The sequence below is a fragment of the Salvelinus alpinus genome, chromosome 9, assembly GCF_045679555.1.
Source record: "Salvelinus alpinus chromosome 9, SLU_Salpinus.1, whole genome shotgun sequence".
Classification (NCBI taxonomy): Eukaryota; Metazoa; Chordata; class Actinopteri; order Salmoniformes; family Salmonidae; genus Salvelinus; species Salvelinus alpinus.
The window spans coordinates 87,049,450-87,073,819 of record NC_092094.1 but is presented as its reverse complement, the minus strand read 5'-3'; the positions used below and the strand labels follow the sequence as shown (position 1 = coordinate 87,073,819).

At 42.6% G+C, this 24,370-nt stretch overlaps 1 protein-coding gene across 5 annotated transcripts in view; it reads right to left on the bottom strand.

Moving 5' to 3' along the window:
* Nucleotides 1-24,370, bottom strand: part of prkcha (protein kinase C, eta, a) — a 55,403-nt gene that overhangs the window by 13,166 nt on the left and 17,867 nt on the right. For all 5 annotated transcript variants that reach the window (XM_071327719.1, XM_071327720.1, XM_071327721.1 and 2 more), the window contains 8 exons: nucleotides 23,328-23,481; nucleotides 22,891-22,925; nucleotides 22,406-22,488; nucleotides 17,715-17,844; nucleotides 17,454-17,587; nucleotides 15,857-15,991; nucleotides 15,584-15,757; nucleotides 8,847-9,001 (listed from right to left, as the gene is read on the bottom strand). In XM_071327719.1, coding sequence (XP_071183820.1) covers nucleotides 8,847-9,001; nucleotides 15,584-15,757; nucleotides 15,857-15,991; nucleotides 17,454-17,587; nucleotides 17,715-17,844; nucleotides 22,406-22,488; nucleotides 22,891-22,925; nucleotides 23,328-23,481 — 1,000 coding nt within the window. The remainder of the gene's footprint in view (nucleotides 1-8,846; nucleotides 9,002-15,583; nucleotides 15,758-15,856; nucleotides 15,992-17,453; nucleotides 17,588-17,714; nucleotides 17,845-22,405; nucleotides 22,489-22,890; nucleotides 22,926-23,327; nucleotides 23,482-24,370) is intronic.

Genomic DNA, 24,370 nt, shown 5'->3' with positions numbered 1-24,370 from the left:
GGAGAAGCAATAAGGTAGGAGCAGAGCAGAGTCATTAGTAATTTCCTTCATAATGAATCATCCCCCATGACAATAAATTGTCTGGTCTCCATCTCTATTGGAGGCCCCTCCTCCCCACTAAGGCCGTTGGAGCCTTGGCTATCTGAGAGACAGATTAACCCAGCCAATAGCGCTAATCTGAGATCAGGTGACACAGCAGTGATGTGTCACCAAGGTGTTAGACGGGCATGGCTGAGTCTGCAGGTAAAGGTGAGGTAATGACTTCATGTGTAGGTCGTGTGTGTATATGTGTGAGAGGGACGGAGAGACAAAGAAATAGAGTGAAGCCACACAGACACACGTTAATGGAAGTATAGTGTGGTTGGTTTAATCTGGTGTTTCCTGTCCTGACTGACTGTAAACGTGACTGACTCAGTTCCTCATGGTGCCTCTGGCTCACTGCAAAACAAACACAGGGCAAAAGAAGATTTGTAGAAATAAAGCAGTCTAAAGTTTAATATTTGGTCCCATACTCCTAGCACACATTTACTACATCAAGCTTGTGATTCTGTACTTAACAAAAATATAAATGCAACATGTAAAGTGTTGGTCCCATGTTTCATGAGCTGAAATAAAAGATCACAGAAATGTTCCATACGCACAAAAAGCTTATTTCTCTCATATTGTGCACAAATTTGTTTACATCCCTGTTAGTGAGAATGTCTCCTTTGCCAAGATAATCCATCCACCTGACAGGTGTGGCATATCAAATAAAATACCATTTTATTGGTCACATACACATGGATAGCAGATGTTATTGCGAGTGTAGCGAAATGCTTGTGCTTCTAGTTCCAACAGTGCAGCAATATCTACCATGTAATCTAACAATTTCACAACTACCTACAGAAATACACACAAATCTAAGTAAAAAAATGGGATAAGAATATATACATAAATATATGAATAGCAATGACATAGGGAAGAATCAATAGATGCAACAGATGGTATGAAATACAGTTTATACATATGAGATGAGTAATGCAAGATATGTTATTAAAGTGACTAGTGATCCATTTATTAAAGTGGCCAATGATTTCAAGTCTGTATGTAGGCAGCAGCCTCTCTGTGTTAGTGATGGCTGTTTAACAGGCTGATGGCCTTGAGATAGAAATTGAAAAACAGCTTATTGGTCCCAGCTTTGATACACCTGTACTGACCTCGCCTTCTGGATGACAGCGGGGTGAACAGGCAGTGGCTCGGGTGGTTGATGTCCTTGATGATCTTTTTGGCCTTCCTGTGACTTCGGTTGCTGTAGGTGTCCTGGAGGGCAGGTAGTTTGCCCCCGGTGATGCGTTGTGCAGACCGCACCACCCTCTGGAGAGCCTTGGCGGTGCAGTTGCCGTACCAGGCAGTGATACAGCCCGACTGGATGCTCTCAATTGTGCATCAGTAAAAGTTTGTGAGGGTTTTAGGTGGCAAGACAAATTTCTTCGGCCTCCTGAGGTTGAAAAGGCGCTGTTGCGCCGCCTTCACCACACTATCTGTGTGAGTGGACCATTTCAGTTTGTTGGTGATATGTACACCGAGGAACTTAAAACTTTCTACCTTCTCCACTGCTGTCCCGTTGATGTGGATACGGGGGTACTCCCTCTGCTGTTTCCTGAAGTCCAAGTTCTCCTTTGTTTTGTTGACATTGAGTGAGAGGTTGTTTTCCTGAAACCACCCTCCGAGTGCCCTCACCTCCTCCCTGTAGGCTGTCTTGTCGTTGTTGGTAATCAAGCCTACTACTGTTGTGTCGTCTGCAAACTTGATGATTGAGTTGGAGGCGTGCATGGCCACACAGTCATGAGTGAACAAGGAGTACAGGTGGGGTCTGAGCACACACACTTTTGGGGCCCCAGTGTTGAGGATCAGCGAAGTGGAGATGTTGTTTCCTACCTTGACCACCTGGGGGCTGCCCGTCAGGAAGCTCAGGACCCAATTGCACAGGGCGGGGTTGACCCAGGGCCTCAAGCTTAATGATGAGCTTGGAGGGTACTATGATGTTGAATGCTGAGCTGTAGTCAATGAACAGCATTCTTACAAAGGTATTCCTCTTGTCCAGATGGGATAGGGCAGTGTGATGGCGATTGCATCGTCTGTGGACCTATTGGGGCGGTAGGCAAATTGAAGTGGGTCTAGGGTGACAGGTAAGGTGGAGGTGATATGATCCTTGACATGTCAATCAAAGCACTTCATTATGACAGAAGTGAGTGCTACGGGGCGATAGCAATTTAGTTCAGTTACCTTTGCCTTCTTAGGTACAGGAACAATGGTGGCCATCTTGAAGCATGTGGGGACAGCAGACTGGGATAGAGAGAGATTGAATATGTCCATAAACACACAAGCCAGCTGGTCTGCGCATGCTCTGAGGAAGCGGCTAGGGATGCCGTCTGGGCCGGCAGCCTTGCTAGGGTTAACACGTTCAAATGTCTTACTCACGTCGGCCACGGAGAAGGAGAGCCCACAGTCCTTGGTAGCGGGCCAGATCGGTGGCACTGTATTGCCCTCAAAGCAGGCAAAGAAGGTGTTTAGTTTGTCTGGAAGCAAGACGTCGGTGTCCGTGACGTGGCTGGTTTTACTTTTGTAGTCTGTGATTGTCTGTAGACCCTGCCACATATGTGTCTGAGCCCTTGAATTGTGACTCCACTTCGTCTCTATACTGACATTTTGCTTGTTTGATTGCCTCGTGGAGGGAATAACTACACTGTTTGTATTCGGCCATATTCCTAGTCACCTGTCCATGTTTAATAGTCACAGTAGGTACAACATCTCCTGCACACTTCCTTATAAACTCACTCACCGAATCAGTGTATACGTCGATATTATTCTCTGAAGCTACCCGGAACATGTACCAGTCCGCGTGATCAAAACAAACTTGAAGCGTGGATTCTGATTGGTCAGACCAGCGTTGAATAGTCCTTAGCACGGGTACATCCTGTTTGAGTTTCTGCCTATAGGAAGTGAGGAGCAAAATGGAGCCGTGGTCAGATTTGCCGAAATGAGGGCGGGGGAGGGCCTTGTATGCATCGCGGAAGTTAGAATAGCAGCGATCCAGTGTTTTTCCAGCGCGAGTGCTACAATCAATATGCTGATGGAATTTAGGTAGTCTTGTTCTCAAATTTGCTTTGTTAAAAACCCAAACTACAATAAATGCAGCCTCAGGATACATGGTTTCTAGTTTGCATAATGTCCAGTGAAGTTCCTTGAGGGCCGTTGTGGTATCTGCTTGTGGGGGGTTATACACGGCTGTGACAACAACCGAGGAGAATATATATATTTTTTAAATACTGCAAAGTTTCCTAAGGACTAGAAGTGAGGCAGCCCTCTCTGTCGGCACCATTACTCTAAGAAGCCAATTAAACAGCATGATCATTACACAGGTGCACCTTTGTAAAATGTGCAATTGGCATGTTGACTGCAGGATTAGCCACCAGTGCGGTTGCCAGATAAATTAAATGTTAATTTATCTACCATAAACCACCTCCAAAGTCATTTTTGAGAATTTGGCAGTATATCCAACGGGCCTCACAACCGTAGACCACGTGTATGGCGTAGTGTGGGTGAGCGGTTTGCTGATGTCAACGTTGTGAACATAGTGCCGGGGTTATGGTATGGGTAGGTATAAGCTACAGACAATGAACACAATTGCATTTAAATCGAGGGCAATTTTAATGCACAAAAATATCATAACGAGATCCTGAGGCATCTGTGACCAACAGTCATGTGAAATACATAGATTAGGTTCTAATGAATTTGTTTCAATTGACTGAGTTCCTCATATGAACTGTAACTCAGTAAAAATCATTGAAATTGTTGCATGTTGCATTTATATTTTTGTTCAGAATAAAAGCACAACCCAATAACAATAGAAAAACAATATGTCTGATTTTTGTTTTAGTTGTGATCTAAATGTGATATTACTGTTTGATTGAGTGTGTGGACAGGTGTCTTTTATACAGGTAACGAGTTCAAACAGGTGCAGTTAATACAGGTAATGAGTGGAGAACAGGAGGGCTTCTTAAAGAAAAACTAACAGGTCTGTGAGAGCCGGAATTCTTACTGGTTGGTAGGTGATCAAATACTTATGTCATGCAATAAAATGCAAATTAATTACTTAAAAATCATACAATGTGATTTTCTGGATTTTTGTTTTAGATTCCTTCTCTCACAGTTGAAGTGTACCTATGATAAAAATTACAGACCTCTACATGCTTTGTAAGTAGGAAAACCTGCAAAATCGTCAGTGTATCAAATACTTGTTCTCCCCACTGTAGGTGCAATCTTACTGGCAGCAATATCCTTGCCTGTGAAGCCCTTTTTGTGCAAAGCAATGATGACGGCACGTCAACCATAGTTGACAGAGGAAGACCAATGATTTCAAGGACCACCCTCCTTTTGAAGCTTCCAGTCTATTATTCGAACTCAATCAGCATGACAGAGTGATCTTCAGCCAACACTCACACCTGTGTTAACGAGAGAATCACTGACATGATGTCAGCTGGTCCTTTTGTGGCAGGGCTGAAATGTGGTGGAAATGTGTTTTTGGGATTCAGTTCATTTGCATGGCAAATAGGGACTTTGCAATTAATTGCAATTCATCTGATCACTCTTCATAACATTCTGGAGTATATGCAAATTGCCATCAAACAAACGGAGGCTGCAGACTTTGTGAAAATTAATATTTGTGTCATTCTCAACTTTTGGCCACGAGTGTAGACCTTTAACAATTCCTGACATTTAATCCTCGTAACAATTCCCTGTCCTAGGTCAATTAGGATCACCACTTTATTTGAAGAATGTGAAATGTCAGAATAATAGTAGATTATTAGGATTTATTTCACCTTTTATTTCTTTCATCACATTCCCAGTGGGTCAGAAGTTTACATACACTCAATTAGTATTTGGTAGCATTGCCTTTAAATTGTATAACGTTTCGAGTAGCCTTCCACAAGCTTCCCACAATAAGTTGGGTGAATTTTGGCCCATTCCTCCTGACAGAGCTGGTGTAACTGAGTCAGGTTTTGTAGGCCTCCTTGCTCGCACACGCTTTTTCAGTTCTGCACACAAATTTTCTATAGGATTGAGGTCAGGGCTTTGTGATGGTCACTCCAATACCTTGACTTTGATGTCCTTAAGCCATTTTGCCACAACTTTGGAAGTATGCTTGGGGTCATTGTCCATTTGGAAGACCCATTTGCGACCAAGCTTTAACTTCCTGACTGATGTCTTGAGATGTTGCTTCAATATATCCACATAATTTTCCTTCTCATGATGTTATCTATTTTGTGAAGTGCACCAGTCCCTCCTGCAGCAAAGCACCCCCACAACATGATGCTGCCACCCCCGTGCTTCACGGTTGGGATGGTGTTCTTCGGCATGCAAGCCTCCCCCTTTTTCCTCCTAACATAATGATGATAATTATGGCCAAACAGTTCTATATTTGTTTCATCAGACCAGAGGACATTTCTCCTAAAAGTATGATATTTGTCCCCATGTGCAGTTGCAAACCGTAGTCTGGCTTTTTTATGGAGGTTTTGGAGCAGTGGCTTCTTCTTTGTCGAGTGGCCTTTCAGGTTATGTCAATATAGGACTTGGTTAACTGTGGATATAGGTACTTTTGTACCTGTTTCCTCCAGCATCTTCACAATGTCCTTTGCTGTTGTTCTGGGATTGATTCGCACTTTTCACGCCAAAGTACGTTCATCTCTAGGAGACAGAACACGTCTCCTTCCTGAGCAGTTTGACGGCTGCATGGTCCCATGGTGTTTATACTTCCGTACTGTTGTTTGTACAGATGAACATGGTACCTTCAGGCGTTTGGAAATTGCTCCCAATGATGAACCAGACTTGTGGAGGTCTACAATGTTTTTCCTGAGGTCTTGGCTGATTTCTTTAGATTTTCTTCCCATGATGTCAAGCAAAGAGGCACTGCGTTTGAAGGTAGGCCTTGAAGTACATCCACAAGTACACCTCCAATTTAATCAAATGATGTCAATTAGCCTATCAGAAGCTTCTAAAGACATGACATAATTTTCTGGAATTTTCCAAGCTGTTTAAAGGCACAGTCAACTTAGTGTATGTAAACTTCTGACCTACTGGAATTGTGATACAGTGAATTATAAGTGAAATAATCTGTCTGTAAACAATTGCTGGAAAAATTACTTGTGTCATGCACAAAGTAGATTTCCTAACCGACTTGCCAAAACTATAGTTTTTTTTGAAAAACTAATTTTAATGACTCCAACCTAAGTGTATGTAAACTTCCGACTTCAACTGTACATATAGACCTAGGGTTTCAAGCTTTGGTATATTTGAAATGTAATCTTCGAGTTAATAATTGATGTGTTGGATTCACATCTCCATCTCAAACAAAAATCTAAGTTAAAGAATAGGACTAAATCAAATCAATCTTTAAATACACTTTAAATAAAGTGTGATTTAGTCATATTCTTTAACTTTGATTCTTGGTTGAGATGGAGACGTGAATCCAACATATCAATTATTAATTTGTAGACAAACTGGAATTAAAGCCAGGCCAAGTCAATGGTACTGATGAAACTATCCCCTTCAAAATGTTGATATTTGGTTGCGTTGACAACCAAAAAATTCTAGATCCAGTTTGTCTACAAATTAATAATTGATATGTTGGATTTACGTCGCCATCTCAAACAAGTTAATGAACAGAACTAAATCAATTCAAATTTTAAATTCAGTTTAAATAAAAGTATGACTTGATTTAGTCCTAATTAATAACTTTAAGATTACATTTGAAATCAACCAAAGCTTGAAACCCTAGGCCTATATGTATTGTCTATTTTTTGTTGAACCCTGGGTTGAATGGAAACAATAGCTGGTGATGACTTTGCAAATACTATATAGGCCTACATATTGATGATATGACTTATGGTTACATTTCAATTTGCTCTGTTAAACCTCCGTTTTGGAATGACTTTGATAGCAGTGAATATATTTAGTTATTAAGAGCTCTCAATAATAATTCTAACAATAGCACATTGGTAGTAGTCAGTGATAAATATAAAAGCTAAGCTGGGCCTGGTTAAAACCCTGGATGGGAGACCAAATGAATAGGTGTAGATCAACTCTCCAGTAGGTGATGGGATATAGTGGATATAAAGTTGAAGATCTGATGTTTCAAATTCAACATATTTCATTCCAGGTTTGTTTATGTTGGAAATTGGTTACAATGATGACATAATCCTGTGGTTGAAATTTAACCCTCAAAACAGTTGATTACTTTTTCAAATCCAATGTATTTTCCACATAGATTCCATGTCACAATACATTGACAAATGAGGTTGAAACAACGTTGATTCAAACAGTTTGTGACCAGTGGGTAGTGGGGTTTTCAGGCTCGAGTCCAATGACACCGTTTTACTATGAGAATTACCCTCCACTTAATCACAAACCCTGCCTGCTTCCTGTCCTCTGGTTTATCTCAGTTTTTGTTTTGCTCTCTACTCCAACCTCAGTCTCTACCTCATCCACCTAATTCCTCTTCATCACTTCCTGTGAGAGGCACGGCTGGGCAGTGAATCTAGTGTAGATATTAGAGACATTAGACCTTTGTCTATGAGATGTAGGTCATAGTCACAGTGTGTTCATGACCTTGGGGTCAAACTGCCTTGCTGGAAACATCTCAGTGCATTCTGAACGTCTGCCGCATGCTGACTTGATCTGCTGTGAATCACATCTCCAACTGGTGATTGGGAAACAGCTGCAGCCATAGAGACAGGAACCAAGTGCTTCCCTATAATACAGGGAGCGGGAAGTACTAGTAGAGGGAGTAGTTGGTGACTTACTGACTTACTAACCCAAACCATTTACATATTAGTGGTTAGTTCATTTCTGTGTGGTTCTGGACTTCAAATATGTAAGTGACTAACAGCACAGTAAGCAAACCTGAAGAGATTAAGGACTAGTCAAGGAGGGGACCGTGTGGTCTGTAACATTTTGACATTGGGTACTATTAGCTCTGGTCTTTGATTTAAGATAATATTAATGGTCTAAAATCGAGGTTAAAGCACTTTTGCAAAATATTTTTGTTGCTCCATTTTATTGCCCCTGATAGGCTGATAATGAGCCCTTTACCTCGAGGTGAAAGAGCCGAGGAAGAGATACAGTAGTTAAGACAAGAAGGTGATTAGGTTACATAATACACTTGAGCTACATCTGGGACCATATGTTGAGAAGTCAGCACAAGGTCTTTAGTACTGTTATAGAGCAAGACCTGGTGTACTAGGGTTAGGGTATTTCCAGGAAAAGACCTGGTGTACTAGGGTTAGGGTATTTCCAGGAAAAGACCTGGTGTACTAGGGTTAGGGTATTTCCAGGAAAAGACCTGGTGTACTAGGGTTAGGGTATTTCCAGGAAAAGACCTGGTGTACTAGGGTTAGGGTATTTCCAGGAAAAGACCTGGTGTACTAGGGTTAGGGTATTTCCAGGAAAAGACCTGGTGTACTAGGGTTAGGGTATTTCCAGGAAAAGACGTTAGCTCGTCACATCAATCTAGCAGTCATACAATGTGGCGCTGACATGGAGGGCTATCTAAATATAAACTCGACATTTAGCGTAGCCGCTCACATGCTTCTGCCACCTTTATCAACATGAGGTTTGGCAGAGAGACCGTTGTGTTGGCCATCACGGTAAGTGGACAACAACCCTGTAAAAAGACTATTAAAAGACCACACACACACTAATCTAGATGGATAAGAACCAGTCACCTGCCACTTTGGCATCACTTCAATGAAAAGGTTAGCTGTCTCTATATAAGAGCATGTGATTGTGTGTGTGTGTGTGTATTGGACCTGTAGATGATGCCCTTGCTGTGCAGGAACATGAGTGCAGAGGTGATCTCGGCAGTGTAGAAGCAAGCCCGGCCCTCCTCAAACTTCCTGGACTTCTGGATGTGGAACATGAGGTCGCCCCCGTTGACAAACTCCATCACAAAGAACAGGCGGTCCTGCAACACAGGGACAATGGTTCCTTTCGTACATACACAACAACGAATCCCAACTTTCTCCACAACAGCTCTACATGTTTGAGGACATACCAAGTTCCTTATGTCAAGGAGGAAGTGACGTCAAACTCTTGTCTATTACTCTACTATACAAAATGGCGCCGACAGAGATGGTCGCCTCGCTTCGAGTCCTTAGGAAACTATGCAGTATTTAGTATTTTAATGTATTATTTCTTACATTGTTATCCCAGGAAAACTTACGTTTATTACATACAGCCGGGAAGAACTATTGGATATAAGAGCGACATCAACTTACTTACGACCAGGAATAGGATATACCCGAAGCGGGTCCTCTGTTTGGACCAGCACCCAGGACAATGGATCTAATCCCAGAAGCCGAACCAAAACAACGGCGCCTCAGAAGAGATAGATGCAGCGGCCTCTTGGTCAGGCGTGCACATCCCCCCCAGCTCCAGAGTATACTACTCACCAATGTCCAGTCTCTTGACAACAAGGTAGACGAAATTCGAGCAAGGGTTGCCTTCCAGAGAGACATCAGAGATTGTAACATTCTCTGTTTCACGGAAACATGGCTCTCTCGGGATATGTTGTCGGAATCGGTTCAGCCACCGGGCTTCTCCATGCATCGCACCGACAGAGACAAACTGGGATATGTTTCGGTCAGCCTCAGAGAACAACACCGATCTATACGCTGACTCGGTGAGTGAGTATATAAGGAAGTGCATTGGCGATGTTGTACCCACTGTGACTATTAAAACCTACCCTAACCAGAAACCATGGATGGATGGCGGCATTCGCGGCAAACTGAAAGCGCGAACCATTGCATTTAACCATGGAAAGAGGTCTGGGAACATCGCTGAATATAAACAGTGTAGTCCCTCCGCAAGGCAATAAAACAAGCGAAATGCCGGTAGAGGGACAAAGTGGAGTCGCAATTCAACGGCTCAGACACGAGACGTATGTGGCAGGGTCTACAGGAAATCACAGACTACAAAAAGAAAACCAGCCACGTCCCAGACACCAACGTCACGCTTCCAGACTAAACCCCTTCTTTGCCCGCATTGAGGATAATACAGTGCCACTGTTGCAGACCGATAACAAGGACTGAACCCCCCCTCTCCTTCTCCGTGGCCGACGTGAGCAAAACATTTAAACGTGTTAACCCTCGCAAGGCTGCTGGCCCAGACGGCATCCCTAGCCGTGTCCTCAGAGCATGCGCAGACCAGCAGGCTGGTGTGTTTACGTACATATTCAGTCGCTCTCTATCCCAGTCTGCTGTCCCCACATGCTTCAAGATGGCCACCCTTTGTTCCTGTACCCAAGAAGGCAAAGACAACTGAACTAAATTACTATCGCCCCGTAGCACTCACTTCTGTCATCATGAAGTGCTTTGATTGACATCACTTCCACCTTACCGGCCATCCTAGACCCACTTCAGTTTGCATACCGCCCCAACAGGTCCACAGACGATACGATCGCCATCACACTGCCCTATCCCATCTGGACAAGAGGAATACCCAAGTAAGAATGCTGTCCATTGACTACAGCTCAGCATTCAACCCCATAGAACCCTCGAAGCTCATCATCAAGCAGGAGGCCCTGGGGCTCAATCCCGCCCTGTGAAATTGGGTCCTGGACTTTGACGGGCCGACCCCAGGTGGTGAAGGTAGGAAACAACATCTCCACTTTGCTGATCCTCAACACTGGGGCCCCACAAGGGTGCATGCTCAGCCCCCTCCCTTACTCCCTGTTCACCCACGACTGCGTGGCCATTCACGCCTTCAACTCAATCATCAAGTTTGCAGACAACAGTAGTGTGCTTGATTACCAACAACGACGAGACAACCTACAGGGAGGAGGTGAGGGCACTCGGAGGTTGGTTTCAGGAAAACAACCTCTCACTCAACAAAACAAAGGAGATGATCGTGGACTTCAGGAAACAGCAGAAGGAGCACCCCCCTATCCACATCGAAGGGACAGCAGTGGAGAAGGTGGAAAGTTTTAAGTTCCTCGTTGTACACATCACGGACAAACTGAAATGGTCCACCCACACAGATAATGTGGGTGGACCTCAGGAGGCTGAAGAAATTTGTCTTGTGCATCTGTAAAGGTTTGTCAGGGTTTTGGGTGACAATCGAGAGCATCCTGTCGGGCTGTATCACAGCCTGGTACGGCAACTGCACTGCCTTCAACCGCAAGGCTCTCCAGAGGGTGGGGACAAACTTTTACTGATGCACAATTGAGAGCATCCTGTCGTGCTGTATCACTGCCTGGTACGGCAACTGCACCGCCCAGGCTCTCCAGAGGGCGGTGCGGTCTGCACAACGCATCACCGGGGGCAAACTACCTGCCCTCCATGACACCTACAGCACCCGATGTCACAGGAAGGCCAAAAAGATCATCAAGGACAATAACCACCCGGGCCGCTGCCTGTTTACACCGCTACCATCCAGAAGTCGAGGTCAGTACAGGTGCGTCAAAGTTGGGACTGAGCGACTGAACGACTGAAAAACAGCTTCTATCTCAAGAGCATCAGACTGCTATACAGTAATCTAACTCAGAGAGGCTGCTGCCTACATTGAGACCCAATCACTGGCAACTTTAATAAATGGATCATTAGTCACTTTAAACAATGCCACTTTAATGATGTTTACATATCTTACATTACTCATATCATATGTATATACTGTATTTTATACCATCTATTGCACCTTGCCTATGCCGCTCGGCCATCGCTCATCCATAAATGTATATGTACATATTCTCATTCACCCCTTTAGATTTGTGTGTATTAGGTAGTTGTTGGGTAATTGTTAGATTACTTGTTAGATAGCACAAGCATTTCGCTACACTCACATTAACATCTGCTAACCATGTGTATGTGACCAATAACATTTAATTTCACGAGCCCATATAGCAGATGCATGTGGCTGTCACTGCAGAGCCACTACTCCCTGATACCAATGGGAAAATACAAATCAAATAACATTTTATTAGTAACATGCGCCGAATACATCTTACAGTGAAATGATTACTTAAGAGCCCCTAACCGCCAATGCAGTTTAAAAATAAAATGCTAATTAATTACTTAAAAATCATACAATGTGATTTTCTGGATTTTTGTTTTAGATTCCGTCTCTCACAGTTGAAGTGTACCTATGATAAAAAATTACAGACCTCTACATGCTTTGTAAGTAGGAAAACCTGCAAAAAAATCGGCAGTGTATCAAATACTTGTTCTCCCCACTGTATATGACACTGTTATAGATCCGTCTCCCCTTACAGCCCTTTTTGGAGTACTGCCCATAGGTACCCCCCAATCAAGAATCCAGTCGGACACTGTTGCTTATACAACTCTTAGCTAGACGGCTAATACTACAGAACTGGAAGATGGCAGCTCCCCAATCTTATAAATATTGGGTGAGAGATGTGTTGTGCTCTCTGAAACTAGATTTTTTTTTATTCAATTCACATGGGAACCCCAAACTGTTTAATGAGGCTTGGGCTCCATTCCGGTCTTACTTTAAACAGTCCATCCTCTGATGGCATTCCTATTAAAACCAAAATAAGTCTGTATTTGACCCCCCTGTGGTTGGATGACCAGGGGTTGGATGAGCATTTCTTTGTGTTTTTTTCTGGGGCGGGGGGGCATATTGAGGTTGATGTGCTTATTGATCGTGACCTGCGGATGCCTTGTTCATCTTTCCCGGGCAGAGACTAAAATGTGAGCTTGTTTTTCCCAGTTATTTTTATTTTAAAATTTTGTTCACGCCTACATAAAATTATTATTATTCATTTTTTATTTTAAAGCATTGTAAACTTTTTATTTTTGGTCCAGTGGATGGTCGGTCTGTGGCCATGACTGTCTGTGAGTGGTTGCATTTCTCCACCCCTATCCCTTGACTGTTTACAGGAACAATGGTGAGATGTTTGCTCTGTCCCTGTACTATAGATTGCCCTTTAACCTTTGTAGCCTTCTGCCTGGTGTGTTTAACTTGTCTAAAATATGGTATCTTTAAAGCAATTTAAAAAAATATATATTATTTGTATTTTTTCTAGTTGAGTATATTATTTATATTGCTTTGTGTTGTCTTGTATGTGTGTGTAAAACTTAATAAACAGAGTTTTCAAAAAAATAAATAATAATAAATAAATAAAATAAAATGTCAGTGAAGACACTTGCCAGTTGGTCAGCGCATGCTCGCAGTACACGTCCTGGTAATCTGTCTGGCCCTGCGGCCTTGTGAATGTTGACCTGTTTAAAAGTCTTACTCATATCGGCTGCGGAGAGCGTGATCACACAGTCTTCCGGAACAGCTGGTGCTCTCATGCATGTTTCAGTGTTATTTGCGACGAAGCGAGCATAGAAGTAGTTTAGCTCGTCTGGTCGGCTCGTGTCACTGGGCAGCTCTCGGCTGTGCTTCCCTTTGTAGTCCGTAATGGTTTGCAAGCCCTGTCACATCCGACGAGCGTCAGAGCCGGTGTAGTATGATTTGATCTTTGTCCTTTATTGATGCTTTGCCTGTTTGATGGTTCTTCGGAAGGCATAGCGGGATTTCTTATAAGCTTCCGGTTTAGAGTCCCGCTCCTTGAAAGCGGCAGCTCTAGCCTTTAGCTCAGTGCGGATGTTGCCTGTAATCCATGGCTTCTGGTTGGGGTATGTACGTACGGTCACTGTGGGGACGACGTCATCAATGCACTTATTGATGAAGCCAGTGACTGGTGCACTCCTCAATGTTTTTTGCTTTTCCTTAGCATCTGCTTCATCTGACCACTTTTTTATTGATCTAGTCAGTGCAGCTTCCTGCTTAAATTTTTTCTTGTAAGCAGGAATGAGAAGAATAGAATTATGGTCAGATTTGCCAAATGGAGGGCAAGGGAGAGCTTTGTATGCTTCTGTGTGTAGAGTAAAGGTGGTCCAGTTTTTTTCCCCCTCTGGTTGCACATTTAACATGCTGATAGAAATTTGGTAAAACGAATTTAAGTTTCCCTGCATTTAAGTCCCTGGCTACTAGGAGCGCTGCCTCTGGGTGAGCGTTTTCTTGTTTGCTTATGGCAGAATACAGCTCATTCATTTCTGTCTTAGTGCCAGCCTCTGACTGTGGTGGTATGTAAACTGCTATGAAAAATACAGATGAAAACTCTCTAGGTAGATAGTGTGGTCTAAAGCTTATCATGAGATACTCTACCTCAGGCGAGGAATAGCTCGAGACTTCCTTAGATATCGTGCACCAGCTGTTATTTACAAAAATACATAGTCCGCCGCCCCTTGTCTTACCAGACGCCGCTGTTCTGTCCTGCCAGTGTAGCGTATAACCAGCCAGCTGTATGTTGAGTGTCGTCGTTCAGCCACGACTACGTGAAGCATAAGATATTACAGTTTTGAATGTCCCGTTGGTAGTTTAATCTTCCGCGTAGGTCATCTATTTTATTGTCCAAAGATTGCACGTTTGCTAGCATAATGGAAGGAAGTGGGCGTTTATTCGATCGCCTACGAATTCTCAGAAGGCAGCCCACCCTCCGGCCCCTTTTTCTTCGCCTCCTCTTCACGCAAATCACAGGGATCTGAGCCTGTTCCCGAGAAAGCAGTATATCGTTCGCGTCGGGCTCATCAGACTCGTTAAAGGAAAAAAAGGATTCTGCCAGTCCGTGGTGAGTAATCGCAGTCCTGATGTCCAGAAGTTATTTTCGGTCATAAGAGACGGTAGCGGCAACATTATATACAAAATAAGTAAAAAAATTAAGTTACAAACAACGCAAATAAACAAACAAAAAAACACAATCGGTTGGGGGCACGTAAAACATCTGCCTTCTTCTCCAGCTCCATTTTAAGCAGTGTACACTGTGCAAATACATAAATAATTTCTCATTACAGGTTAGGCACACATATGTTCCAGAATATGGGAGCAGGAAAAAACACTTCGCTGTGGAACATGTAGTGCAGTACTGTATGGGCCATAAATGTACCAGACATGACTAGCCAGCACAAGGTGTTCTGTTCAACTGCAGCACACTAGGTAGGTAAAGACTATAGAGCCCTTCCTGTGTTTATCTACTGAGCATGTCTTAGATTAACTTGATGTCATTGGTAAGATATTGACAAGTAACCCAACTGGATTAGTCATGGATATGAATGGTGTAGAGAGGCTCTGTGAGAGATGAGGTACAGCTACAATTTGCATTGTTAAGATATGAAGTACTGTAACTCCCACTCAAAGAAGACAGAGAACTATGGAGTGAAGATAGAGTGTGGTCTGGGGGCAGCTGAGGTATACATAGTAAGCTGTGTCTAGGAGCCAGAGTTAACCCATCACTCCACACTGCTCGATTGTCATCCACATTGAAGTAGACCAGCCAGGGTTCAAGCAACTAAAGCAGAGCAGGCTCTGGGTGGTAGAATAGCTCTGGCATCCAGATGGCCATTCACACTGTGCTTCCTGCGTCACACTCAATTTAACCTCTCACACTCAGATAACGTTAGGGCCTGCTGCCAGGCATTACAGCAAATATATATATTGTGTGACTGCAGTCAACTGTAAATGTAAGAATGTGTGCGTGTCTCACCAGTGTCTGAAAGCAACAGTAGAGCTGAGTGAGGTAGGGGTGGCAGCCAGCTAGTGACAGCACTCTCTTCTCTGTCATAGTGCACTCAACATCATCATCCTGCAGAATTATGTCCTTCTTCAGCACCTTAACTGCGAACACCCGCTCACTGCTGTTCAACCGAGCCAGCATCACCTGAAATAAGAATAAACCACACACACGTTAATTACCCAACTCCAAACCCTCACACAGTCCCTTGTGGTATCGCTCTATAGTGTATCACTATTGTCTCACCTTGCCGAAGCTGCCCTTGCCCAACACCTGTAGGAAGGTGAAGTCAGAGATACCTAGCCGTCTGGTCTGCTGCTGAGGGTTTCCACTCTCCCTCCTCACACTGAGGGCCCGCTCCTGGCCCTGCCCTCCAGGGGACTGGGGGACAACAGAGTATGTATGAAATGTATGTACAGTTGAAGTCAGAAGTTTACATACACCATAGCCAAATACATTTAAAAACTCAGTTTTTCACACAATTCCTGACATTTAATCCTAGTAAAAATTTCCTGTCTTAGGTCAGTTAGGATCACCACTTTATTTTATGAATGTGAAATGTCAGAATAATAGTAGAGAGAATGATTTATTTCAACTTTTCTTTCTTTCTTTCTTTCATCACAATCCCAGTGGGTCAGAAGTTTACATACACTCAATTAGTATTTGGTAGCATTGCCTTTAAATTGTTTAACTTGGGTCAAACGTTTTGGGTAGCCTTCCACAAGCTTCCCAAAATAAGTTGGGTGAATTTTGGCCCATTCCTCCTGTCAGAGCTGGTGTAACTGAGTCAGGTTTGTAAGCCTCCATGCTCGCACACGCTTTTTCAGTTCTGCCCACAAATTTTCTATAGGATTGAGGTCAGGGCTTTGTGATGGCCACTCCAATACCTTGACTTTGATGTCCTTAAGCCATTTTGCCACAACTTTGGAAGTATGCTTGGGGTCATTGTCCATTTGGAAGACCCATTTGCGACCAAGCTTTAACTTCCTGACTGATGTCTTGAGATGTTGCTTCAATATATCCACATACTTTTCCTCCCTCATGATGCCATCTATTTTGTGAAGTGCACCAGACCCTCTTGCAGCAAAGCACCCCCACAACATGATCAAATCAAATGTATTTATATAGCCCTTCGTACATCAGCTGATATCTCAAAGTGCTGTACAGAAACCCAGCCTAAAACCCCTAACAGCAAGCAATACAGGTGTAGAAGCAGTGAGTTTGAAGGTAGGCCTTGAAATACATCCACAGGTAAACCTCCAATTGACTCAAGTGATGTCAATTCGCCTATCAGAAGCTTCTAAAGCCATGACATCATTTTCTGGAATTTTCCAAGCTGTTTAAAACGCACAGTCAACTTAGTGTATGTAAACTTCTGACCCACTGGAATTGTGATACAGTGAATTATAAGTGAAATAATCTGTCTGTAAACAATTGTTGGAAAAATTACTTGTGTCATACACAAAGTAGATGTCCTAACCGACTTGCCAAAACTATAGTTTGTTACAAGAAATTTGTGGAGTGGTTGAAAAACGAGTTTTAATGACTCCAACATTAGTGTATATAAACTGTATGTGTATGTATCTACGTACGTGTGTGTATCAGTTGAGGCTGCTGAGGGGATACCGGCTCATAATAATGTCTGGAACGGAGCAAATGGAATGGCATCAAACACATTGAAACCATTTGTTTAATACCATTCCACTTATACCGGTCCAGCCATTACCACGAGCCTGTCCTCCCCAATTAAGGTGCCACCAACCTCCTGTGGTTTGTATGTGTGGGTTAACTTGGCACGCTATCTCTTCCTCTCCCGCTCTCTCTTTTCATCTAGTTAGCGTACCAGTGAGTTGCGTTTGGAGAGCCCCCCAGCCTGCAGGCCCATCTCTGCCAGCTTGTTGGCCAGCTCCACACTGTTGACCCCACAGCTGGGTGCTACGTTGCCCTTACAGCGGATGTGTACATTCATCTTACAGACTGCAGAGGACAGACACACAACAGACAGGAAGTACAGGTTAATAAGCCATGAAAATGGAATACCTGCCTATAAACATCTGAGAGAGCGAGAGAGCAAGAATATAAGAAATGAGAGAAAGAATCTTACTCTTGCAGTGTAGACCCTGTCTGACAAGGCCCCACAGTAGAGAACCACAGTGGTCACAGAAGGTGGGAGCCTTAAAGTTGTGGATGTTAAACTTATGGGGGACGTTGATACTGAAGCCTTGGTTGGTGGTCTGTGAATGAGAATTTATCAGAATGTCATCACATTGACCCAGTGGTATAAGGTACTTAAGTAAACAATACTTTAAAGGACTACTTAAGTAGTTTTGGGGGGGGTATCTGTACTTTACTATTTATGGAAACTTTTACTTTACTACATTTCCAAAAAGGCACTCGCACATCTGAGCAATCTTATTTGCAGGTGCATGGCATCAATTGAACAAGATGAAGGAAAAGGAAACCGCACACTGCTCTTGATAGTATCACCGATATTTAATAAGCTTACGTATCGGCCACACGGCCTTCGTCAGAGCTTTTGGGATTTTTTGAAAGTTGCACCCTTATGTAGACCTGGCTCCACCCACATCCGTTCTACACATCGAAGGGGGTTGGAGGCAAAGGAAAATAAATAAGTGCTACCAAATATAACAATGTGCAATTCATAAATATTACAAAAGTGTATAAATAAGGCGTATTGAACACTTCTGTATAATCTCAATGAGGACATAGCAAGTTCATTAGTCATTGGGTACATCATATGAAAACCGTCAGAATAATCTACAAGAGACACACATTTCATGTTCCAATTCACAGCATAACATACAAAGGCATTTCATCATTAAGTCCTTTTGGAAACAATGTCTGGAGGGTGAAAATCCAAAAACATTCTCTTTTACTCAGAGTATTATTAATATCACCTCCCCTGTCTGATATCTTAACTTTCTCTATGCCACAAAATCTAAAGGTGGAAATGTCATGCTTCATGTCATTGAAATGTACAGCGACTGGATAATCCCTGTCGTTTCTCCTGATTGAACTTTTATGTTCACTAATTCTCTGTTTGAGAGAGCGGGTGGTTTTACCGACATAACAGAGCCCACATGGACATTTAATAATGTATATAACATGGGTGGTGGAACACGTAATAATGTCATTTATTTGGAACCTTTTTCCTGTGTGTGGGTGGCAGAAATATTCACACTTAATCATATTGTTGCACTGTGCGCATCCTCTGCATTTATAGCTACCATTTGGTAGAGGGCGTAAAAGTGCTTGGCTAATTTTCTTAAGTGGCTGGCAGTTGGCATGAACCAATTTATCGCGTAAATTGCGACCTCTCCTATACACAATACGTGGTGGATATTTAAATTCTTATTTAAGGGCCTCTCTTTTGTACCTACATGTACAGATAAACCATTCGATACGAAAGTAGATCTGTTTAAATTCTTTCGCAAGATTAAACTTAAGCATGTGTTTTCGCAAAACACTGATTCGGGCCTAGAAACACATCAAGGAACTGGCACCCATTTTAAGCCCAAAAGCAAATTCTGTCCTATGGTTAACAACTCCTCGATTAATACCTATTGTAGGTTAGTCGAACAAGAAGCCATGTCAGTATATACAAGACAAACAAAACATATTCAGAAGAATCTCACGAGAACAGAAGAACTGGCACTCAAAGAATTAATGAAAGATTCATCTTTGGTTATAAAACCTGCAGACAAGGGTGGTGCTGTGGTTGTTTTAGACTATGACAAATATAAAGAAGAAATTCAGAGACAACTCAGCAATGAACGTTTCTATAGAAAACTGAGTGTTGATCCCACACAGGTGTTCCAAAGGGATATTTGCTCTAATTTGGAGCAAGCCCTATTAAACCACCTTATCTCAAAACCTGAATATGAATATCTCTGTTGCAAATGTGCCATACGTCCATGCCTATACATTTTACCGAAATTACACAAACCTAAAACACAACAAGGCAACTATCCAGGCAGACCAGTGGTTGCAGGAATAGGCTCAATGCTAGAGCCATTGTCAAACTTTGTAGACTCTTTTATTAAATCTCATGTGCAATCATTGCCATCATATGTAAAGGACTCTATAGACTTCATAAACAAGATCTCACCAATAACGGGTTTAAAAGAAGACTGTATTTTGGTCACATTAGATGTCGAGAGTCTTTATACCAGCATTCCCCATGTGGGGGGGCTGGCAGCACTAGCACACTATTTGGGAGACAGAGATACTAATGAATATCCACCAACAAACTTCATTCTAGAGTTGGCTGAATATGTCTTGACGTACAACTATTTCAGGTTTGATGATGAATACTATCTCCAAACGAATGGAACATCGATGGGCTCTACATTTGCTCCGAGCTATGCCAACCTCTATATGGGTCTTTTTGAAGAACGTTTTGTTAATAATGAAAACGAGAATCCATTTTTGAATAAAGTCCTTAAGTGGTATCGATATATTGATGACATTTTTTGTATATGGGTAGGAACTGAAGAAGAACTGTCAGATTTTATGGCACTACTCAACGACATTGACCCCAATCTCAAATTCACTATTGAACGTGACACTAAACGTGTTCATTATCTCGATATGTGGATTGAGAAATCAAATGGAACCTTGTTTACAAGTTTATATAGAAAAGAAACGGACAGAAATACTCTATTACAGGGTGACAGCTTCCACCCTGAGCCATTAAAAAGAGGACTTCCAAGAAGCCAATTTTTTAGACTGCGCCGTATATGCCACTCCACAGATGATTATCTAGAAAAAGCAGCGGAGATGCGCATGAGGTTTCTAAAAAGAGGCTATTCGTCACAATGTGTGGATGAAGCTCATAACTTGGCATTGGAAAAAACACGAGATGAACTGCTACAAAAAAGACCCGCTAAAGCTACAGAACATTCCGTAATGTTCACAACTACATATACTTTGAATTCGCGAAAAGTGGGAGAGGTGGTCAAGAAACACTGGCATATTTTATCATCGGACCCAGCTTTGCCGGCTGAATTTAAATATCCACCACGTATTGTGTATAGGAGAGGTCGCAATTTACGCGATAAATTGGTTCATGCCAACTGCCAGCCACTTAAGAAAATTAGCCAAGCACTTTTACGCCCTCTACCAAATGGTAGCTATAAATGCAGAGGATGCGAACAGTGCAACAATATGATTAAGTGTGAATATTTCTGCCACCCACACACAGGAAAAAGGTTCCAAATAAATGACATTATTACGTGTTCCACCACCCATGTTATATACATTATTAAATGTCCATGTGGGCTCTGTTATGTCGGTAAAACCACCCGCTCTCTCAAACAGAGAATTAGTGAACATAAAAGTTCAATCAGGAGAAACGACAGGGATTATCCAGTCGCTGTACATTTCAATGACATGAAGCATGACATTTCCACCTTTAGATTTTGTGGCATAGAGAAAGTTAAGATATCAGACAGGGGAGGTGATATTAATAATACTCTGAGTAAAAGAGAATGTTTTTGGATTTTCACCCTCCAGACATTGTTTCCAAAAGGACTTAATGATGAAATGCCTTTGTATGTTATGCTGTGAATTGGAACATGAAATGTGTGTCTCTTGTAGATTATTCTGACGGTTTTCATATGATGTACCCAATGACTAATGAACTTGCTATGTCCTCATTGAGATTATACAGAAGTGTTCAATACGCCTTATTTATACACTTTTGTAATATTTATGAATTGCACATTGTTATATTTGGTAGCACTTATTTATTTTCCTTTGCCTCCAACCCCCTTCGATGTGTAGAACGGATGTGGGTGGAGCCAGGTCTACATAAGGGTGCAACTTTCAAAAAATCCCAAAAGCTCTGACGAAGGCCGTGTGGCCGATACGTAAGCTTATTAAATATCGGTGATACTATCAAGAGCAGTGTGCGGTTTCCTTTTCCTTCAACTTTACTACATTTCTAAAGATAATAATGTACTTTTTACTCCATACATTTTCCCTGACACCCAAAAGTACTCGTTACATTTTGACAGGAAAATGGTCCAATTCACACACTTATCAAGAGAACATCCCTGGTCACCCCTGCTGCTTCTGATCTGGCAGACTCACTAAACACAATTGCTTTGTTTGTAAATTATGTTGGAGTGTGCCCCTGGCTATTCGTTTAAAAAAAAGAGACTTTTGTGCCATCTGGTTTGCTTAATATAAGGAAGTTGAAATGATTCATACTTTTACATTTGATACTTGAGTATATTTTAGCAATTACATTTACTTTTGATACTTAAGTATATTTAAAACCAAATACTTTTATATTTTTACTCAAGTAGTATTTTACTGGGTTACTTTCACTTAAGTCATTTTCTATCGAGGTATCTTTACTTTTACTCAAGTATGACAATTGGGTACTTTTTCCACCACTGCATTGACCTCGGTTTGAATGGGGGACTGAATGTTAATACTCCATGTTATAAACCACACAGCCAGCAGGTAGCAGTGTGTGCTCAAGCAAACCATCACATGGCATCATGTCATTATGCCAGTTTGCTACAGCAGAAAAACTATCCTGCAGCAACAGGAAATGTGAATTATTATGTGGATTATAATTAATGGACATTTTAAGGGAAAATAAAGTCTGGAATTTCAAAGTAGAAATTACAAACTTTAGAAGCCTTTTTAAACCTGCATTGCAGTTCTCCTGCAACAGGGTGATCAAATTAAGATCCTACATCTGTATTCAGCGTTATTGTCGTTATTGTCATTCAAATGGCTCGTCTTTGTATGTTGTCTCACCAGCTCCTTGACAGGCTTCTTCATGCGTGGACACACCGTGACAACCAACTGATGACATCGCTTGTGAACCACACAAGTGCACACTGGAAACAGACAGAGAATGAATCAAAACAGCAATAAAACCATGTCTTTCATTAACACAGCCATTAAGTGTGAAATAAACCCTGACAAAGACATCAGCTTCCTGCTGAAACACTGGGGATTTTAATAAATTGTTTCTGAGAAAGACCATGTGGCTTAATTATTTGAGATAGAGGCCGGGCACTGTGAGATGATTGGGTTTTGGGTTCAGCAGCTCAATAATAAAAACAGGCCGTGTGAGAGAGAGCTCAGTCTCTGTGGTGTAGCACTGACTTCCTTTCTGAGTGGGCTGGTGGTCACATAAATGGTGTGAATAAGAGTGAGAGAAAAGAAAGACTGGGGGTTTGAGCAGAAAGAAAGACCCAAGAAAGAAAACAGTGAAAAGGAGAAAAAGGGTCACTCACCTTGGCATTGGTAACCCTGCTTCCCAAAAACACCCCTGTAACAGAAGACCTGACAGTCAGGAATCATGCAAAGCATAATGTTTACATATGAAATATATTGTAAAGGGCTGTTTCTATTATAAACAATCGACAATACTATCACTATGTGTAACACGTTAGATGAACTCTATGAGGTGAGAGCAGTGGAGTGTGTGTGTGTGGTCTTGTATTACTACCCTTGTGGGTACCGGAAATCCCCAAAAGTCCCCACAAGGACAGTAAACCAAGGAACATTCTCCCAAAGACTAATTTCAATATAGGGATTAGGCTTAGGGTTACAATTAGGGTTAGGAGTTAAGGTTAGTGTTAGGGTACCTGAATGGAAATCCATTTTAGGTCCCCGGGTTGGTTAGGTTTTCAAGAATAGTAAAACATGTTGTGTGTGTATGTGTCCTTACCAGATGAACTCTTTGCAGTGGAAGCAGAAGGTGGGCTGCCGTAGGAATGTGGACATGAACTTGTGTCCGTTGACCTGGTGAATTTTGCGTTTCACGGCCCCCTGCCTCTTCCTGTTGAACTGCTTAAACACCTTCACATTCCCCGTGGCGTCATCTTAGAACATGGGAACAGAATGGGATGGGGGTCAGACAGTATTGGGATTCCAACTGCAAGCTCTGAACCTTTACACCGGATCATCGCAGCTAGCTAGCTGCTATCCGAGTGGCTACTCCTGGTTAACGTCTCTGTCCCGAAGCAAGCATCCAGTTAGCCTAGAACTAGCCTCGAGCTAGGCCCATCTCCCGGCTAGCCAAAGAGGTCCTTCAGCCAATTCTTGGGCTATAATACCTATTTTTCCAATTGGCCCTTTTACTGCCGACACGGAGCCCCGCCGATCCATCACGACTGGTCTACCGGCGTAACCGTCCGAGGGGGTCTCAACAGGCCTCAACTGGGGTCTCAACTGTTACGATGTCGCCAAAGAACCACCTACTAGCCCCGGCCCGCTAGCTTTTCTGAACTCTGTGTCCCCTGCTCGCCTAGCGTAGTAGTGACTACCGAACAGCACCCTGACTCACCTATTGCTGCTCTTTTGACCCTATGATCACTCGGCTACACAGCTGATGCCCCCTGTACTGCTTCAATAACACGGTACCTCATTCTGTTTCCCTGTCGGCCCCAGCCTCGAACTCAGGTCCTGTATGTCCTAACCAACCCGCTCTGCCCATTCATCGCCATTTACCCGTTGTTGTCTTAGCTTTCCTGATCAACACCTGTGTTTGCTTTATGCCTCTCTCTAATGTCAATATGCCTTGTCTACTGCTGTCTTGGCTAGTTCTTACTGTTTTATTTCACTGTAGAGCCCTCAGTCCCACTCAAAATGCCTTAGATAGCTCTTTTGTCCCACCCCACACACATGCGGAGACCTCCCCTGGCTTAACTGGTGCCTCAAGAGACGAATCCTCTCTCATCGTCACTCAACACCTAGGTTTACCTCCACTGT